General features: G+C 47.5%; 1 protein-coding gene across 5 annotated transcripts in view; it reads right to left on the reverse strand.

Annotated features, from left to right (window-relative positions):
* NCKAP1 (NCK associated protein 1) overlaps positions 1-2222 on the reverse strand; it is a 71114-nt gene extending 68892 nt beyond the window's left edge. For all 5 annotated transcript variants that reach the window (XM_075283796.1, XM_075283795.1, XM_075283793.1 and 2 more), the window contains exon 1: positions 1889-2222. In XM_075283796.1, coding sequence (XP_075139897.1) covers positions 1889-1996 — 108 coding nt within the window. In that variant the 5' untranslated portion in view covers positions 1997-2222. The remainder of the gene's footprint in view (positions 1-1888) is intronic.
* Between the last annotated feature and the right edge of the window lie 3778 nt (positions 2223-6000).

Here is a 6000-nt window from a genome sequence, read left to right on the forward strand (position 1 = left end):
ATTTACTACTCCTCATATCATTCTAGTCCAGGCAATGACAGGTTGCTTAGACTGTGGCAGATTTTTACAAATCTCTGAGCAGTGCCAAAGGGGTTTCAGCTGTCAAAAAAAAAATCTCTCACCACGGAAATCAGTGGTTCTCCGAAATGACGGACACGTCATGTACTCGTGTGTCAGTGACATAGCAGAAGATTATATGATATGAAGGCAAGTGCGGTCCAAAACCTTTAGACAGGACACATCAGGTATTCTGACATATCTGTGTTACGTCATGTTCACATCTGAACCTGGGATTCCAGAAAAGTGGACCGCTAAAATAGCAGACCCCAGTGGACCCCGGTCACTATAACGGGTTCCGTCATGCACCTGTTCTTTTAAACGGATACTGCAATTTTTTTTTCATCTGGCAATTTTCCGAGTCTCCAAATTGCAATGTGAATTTAGCCTTAGTAAATACTTTTAATCAAAAGACTATTTTTTCTTACACATCGGAGCTTTGACGTTCCTCTTCTATTCCGCCTAGAAATGTCTGAATAAACTAAGACTTGGGTTCATGAAGGGGGTGTATCCGTACACAGTCTCAGTGTCCAAACAGATTGGATGGTGTGAGAGTATGCAAGATACACCCCAACTCGTAACACCCATTCATTCATAGAAATATATCCTTACATTACTAGGAGGAATAACAGAGGAACAGCACAGAGTTAGAAGAGAAGATGCTCCAGAATGATTAGAATACAAGTATTCACTACAATGGACATGTCCAGGGAGGTGACAGATTCACTCATATCACAAAACCAGCAGGACCCCTTTATAAGCCCGTCTACCTCCTATGTCGCCCCTGCTACCTCATAAGATTGTACGCAGGGATCTCACTCCCATTGTGCGAATTGACTTATTATTCTGTAAGGCCTCATTCTGTCTGTACTCGAACCCTACAATTTGTAAGGCGCTGCGGAATATGTTGGTGCTATTCATTACAGTGTTGTCTGAATCCAAAACAAAAATAGAATAAAACGTAATAATCCCAGAACTGTAAAACAAAACCAATTCATCGCCCATTATGGCATTACAGATGTCTGCTCCCTCTAGTTTACCAGGTGTGATTTCACATTGTTTGACAGCGCCGACCGATTATCGCCTTGATCGTGTGACATCACTAGCAAACATGACCCCTACTCTGCTGTATAAGCTACATACACTGCAATAGTACAGTTTTGTTTACATATACCTGAAAGCCCCTTTAAGGGAAGGTTCACACACGGAAGAGGTTGTAGATCATTCTGCATCAGACACATTGTACTAGCAGAATTTTCTTCTACAAACCTGCTGTGTGTGAACAAACCCTTTAATCATCAATCTGATGAGCGGTGGTGTTCAGGCGCCCGCCCAGGACACACAGACTAAGGTGCACAAAGCTGTTATTGGGGTTTGGCCTTGTCAGTAGTTTGCAGCCTGTTCACATGAAGCATTAGACCCAATGTTGCAGTGGTAATAAGCAGATGACAGTACAAGGTATCATTACAGCACACTCTATGGACTAGGGGTCCAGACAGGAGACCCTTCCTGCACAGGGGCCCCTGCAGTGAGCCAGGGGCCCGAGAACACATGACATGGGAATGTCAGCAGAGATTTCTTTCCTGCAATCAGTAATAACATGGAGGATTTCCTCCTCCTCCGCCTCCTCCCTGCAGCTGGGATCCCTCATCCTGCACCGCCCTGTCCTCCTCATCACCCCCTGTACATAGAGATCAGAGCACGGATCAGCCCCATCATGCCCGCTCTGTGCCCAGGATCACCCCTGCCCTGCTCCAGTGTGTGGGGCAGCCCCAGGCCCGCACATTCCGCCGCCCACAGCCCACTCTCCGCCGCCCCCTCCTCCTTTTACCTTCTTGATGTTGTAGAGCCGGGTGAGCATCCCGACGCCCCGGTCATTGAGGATGGTGAGCTTCTCGGCCAGCTTCTGCTGACTGGGCTGCAGCACGGAGCGCGACATGCTGCCTCTGTCCTCCCGCTAGCACCGCCGCGGCCGCCGGAGCTGTCCCAGGCCTCGTAGGGAGGTAGAAGCGGCGGTGTCACTATCCAGGGACGATACCAGCGGGCCGGGAGGAGGGGGGTGTTGTTATGGAGGGGGGACCCTCATACACATCCCATGCTCCGCAGTTTAACGCGATGACACGCCTGCCTGGCACCCGTCGTCCAGCGCCACCCTTCCTGCCGAATGTGGGCCGGACTATCCCAGACTCCGCCCACACCTCCCTTTTCCCTGGGAGAAGGGTTTGGGATCCCGAGCATGCGCATTAGGACGCTATGAGTCTGCGGCTGTCGCGCTGTGGACGCGGATTTCTACGCTGAGCTTGTGCTGCTGGGTGTATAGACTCTGTTCTTCGTACATAGATAGGACTGCGGCAATTACTTGTTTATATCCTAGGACTGGGTACATGGGCTACCATTGGGGAACAATTGCAGAATCAAGTCACGTGCAAGTGACACTCAAAAGCGTGTGATTTCTTTCTCCAAAACTTACTAACAATTGACTAAGGCTAAAGGCCGGGGCCCCATGGGTCGGAAACGTCTTACAGTAATTGCAAAGTGTATGGGATTCATGCAAATCCCATGCCTACTTTGCGGTAAAAACCGCCACGTGAACACGCAGCGATTTCCAAAACTGGCACGGGTTTGAAAATCGTGGCATGTCAATTATAGCTACAGAAACACCAGCGGCTTCCCCGTAGATATAATGATAACAGAAAGTCTGCGGATGAAAACTCCTTGAACGTTCTGTTTAAAGCGCTGCAGGAAGAACCGCGATGTGTTCCTGCCACGGTTTTACCTGCAGCGCTTTAGCACTGAGTATCGTACCGTGGGGCCTAAGAACATATGTTGCGGAAATGCAGCTTTTTTTATTGCAGATTTTGTTGCGTTTTTTTTTTAGCCAAAGCCAAGAATGGCTACAAGAGGAATGGGAGATATATATGAAGTAGTTACAGAGGACCTTTCATGACTTTGGGGACAGGCAGTTTTATATACTGCTGGACTTTCGGCTTTCATGATCTGTAACCCGGGTGAAGAGCTATCGGTACCGTAGCTCTTCACCATCAGACGGGCGTTCCTGACAGTTAGTCAGGAACGTCCTTCTACACAGCAGCGCCCATAGCACTGTACTGTGAGAGCAGGGAGGAACGCCCCCTTCCTCTGCTCACAGTACTCATCCATAGACGAGCACTACTAGGAGAGGAGGGAAGCGTTCCTCCCCGCTCTCACAGTACAGCGCTATAGACTCTACTGTGAGGAAGGGCGTTCCTGACAGACTGTCAGGAGCGCCCTTTTGACGGTCAAGAGCTACGGTACCGATAGCTCTTCACCCGGGGTACAGATCATGAAAGCTGACAGTGCGCTGAATTCAGCGCACTGTTGGCTTATCAGCAGTATATCAAACTGCCTGCACCCAAACCCATGAAAGGTCCTCTTTAAACCTCTCCCTTCTGCTCAGTCCACTCCTGGCTTTGGCTCAAAAAACTGCAACAAAAAAAGCTGCGTTTCCGCAATGTGGGGGCCTCAGCCTAAGGGTATGTTCACACTGAGGTTTTTTCAGGCGGATTTTGATGCGGAATCTGCCTGCAAAACCGCCTCCCATTCATTTCAATGGGAGTCTCTAGCAGTTTTTTCTCCACTAGCAATTTTTTTTTTCAGCTAGCGGGAAAAAAAGCAACATGCCCCATCTTTATGCGGATTCCGCAGCTTAAGATTGACTCCTGATTAGGCCCATTCAAAAGTGGAATGCCACGACTGAATGCCGATGAACTGCATCAGCATCCCGTTGCAGCTAGCCATGCAAAAAAGCCACATAGCAGAAAGCTTTTCCGCCAGGTGAATTCACCCTAAGACTAAGGGTCCACGTTGCGGAAACGCAGCTTTTGTTTGTTGCAGATTTTGTTACTATTTTTGGAGTCAATGCTAAAGATGGTTAAAAGTGGAAAGGGAAATATATAGGAAGCTCTTTATATTCCTACTTTTTGCTCAATCCACTCCTGGCTTTGGCTCAAAAAAAACCCCAACAAAATGTGCAACAAAAAAAGATGCGTTTCTGCAACGAGGGTGTCTCAAGGCCGTATTCACATCTGCGTTTGGGCTTCCGTAGCACTTTTCTCTTCACATATTTTGTGCAGAAAACGCACGTAGACCACATGGACTCCATTAGGGTCAGTTCACACGGAGGAATTTGTCACGGATTTGGGGGCAGATTTTGCCCAAATCTGCATCAGATTCCTCCCAAAATCCGCCTCCCATTGTTTTTAATGGGATGCAGATGTCGCAGCAGAAAAAAGAAGCGTCCTGCTAGATCTTAATGCAGATTCCGTCCGTGGCTCAAGACTCCCTCCTGACTAAACCCATTCAAGAATGGGCCTAATCAGGAGTGCGATTTTGTGTGAACACACCCTTAAAGTCTATGGGCTCCTTAGGTAACTGCTTTTTTATGCGTATCGTTTTCTGCTCGGGGGTCCTAGTGCTGCAGTTTGATGGAACTACGAGTGTTATGCAACAAAAAGTCGCAGACAAATCATGCAACTATGAGCTATGATTTGGCTGTAAAAACACAAGGGGAGTCATCAAGACCGTATGTGTATGTTATGCCAGTCTTAATATCCTCTGTGCCATGGGAGGGCGTTCATAATTCATGATGAGGCTGAGCCCCCGATCGTGCCCACTTTCAGGAAAATGTTGTGCAAAAATGCCACATGCAACTATTTTAGTCACAAGTGGCGTTAAACAGTAGCAAATCGCCAATATGTATCTATTTCGGATCATTCTTCTGGCACTTCTGGTCACACATGCAACTTTCATTTAAGTCTATGGTAAGAAAAAAAAAGTTGCTTGTGAACTGAGACCAAAATCCAACAGGCTTTCCTTTGCCTAAGCCTACACGGTGGCTTTGACAGCAACTAAAGATCGCCAGGTTGTACTGCGACTCCGTCAGTTAGGGGACATTGTAACCCCTAGGGTGGCGCTGCCGTGACTTCTTGTCACGAAAATTGAGCACTGTTCAGTCTTTTTGCAGCTAGACGTGACTGCAGCACTACCCTAGGGGTTACAATGTCCCCTAACGGAGTCGCAGTACAACCTGGCGACCTCAAAATCAGCCTCCAAAAAAAGCCTCCCAATACAGTTCTATTGGGAGGATTTTTTTGGAAGCTGATTTTGAGGCGGATTCACCATCAAAATCAGCACCAAAAAACTTTGTGTGCACTGACCCTAACTCTTTTCTGTTGTTCGGCTCAGGACTCGTTCACATCTGTGTCAGTAATCCGTTCAGGGGAGTCCACATGGGGACCCTCCCAAATGGCCTACCGAACGCATTTGCAAGCAGTGTGCAGTGAAAGCGCACGGATCCTCATAGACTATAATGGGGTCCGTGTGCTTTCCATGAGATCTCCGCAGGGAACAGGAAAATACTTCACAATCTACTTTCCTGTCCGTATGACGCATGCGGAGATCTCACGGCAAGCACACAGGCCCCATTATAGTCTATGGGGTCCGTGTGCTTTCACTGTACACTGCTTGCAAATGCGTTGGGTAGTCCGTTCGGGGGAATGGATTACCAAACACAGATGTGATGCTGACCACATCTCTGAGCAGATAGTTGGCTGACACTTTGAAGATTCAAGAAAGGACAATGTTTACCTGTTGACCAGGCTACATGCTGACGTATGCTGACTTGTGGTATGTACTAGTGAAGTTATACATTTTATACCGATTAATACATTGTTGCTGTTGCTTTTGTTCTGGTTAGGTTGTAACCAAAGAACAGTGAGTGAATAAAATTTACCCTTGCTGCGTTTCCGTGGGTCTTCATCGTGCAAAATTAACAACTACAGTAGACCCCTTACAACATCAAAACTAACTATGGTTCTGTGAGACTACATCCATGGACCGTACTCACTCCAGTAAAAACATCTGACTTATGGTTTGTATTTCACAGACTGAATACACCTGTGTGAA

This window comes from Leptodactylus fuscus, chromosome 8 (assembly GCF_031893055.1).
Source record: "Leptodactylus fuscus isolate aLepFus1 chromosome 8, aLepFus1.hap2, whole genome shotgun sequence".
In the NCBI taxonomy this organism is placed as follows: Eukaryota; Metazoa; Chordata; class Amphibia; order Anura; family Leptodactylidae; genus Leptodactylus; species Leptodactylus fuscus.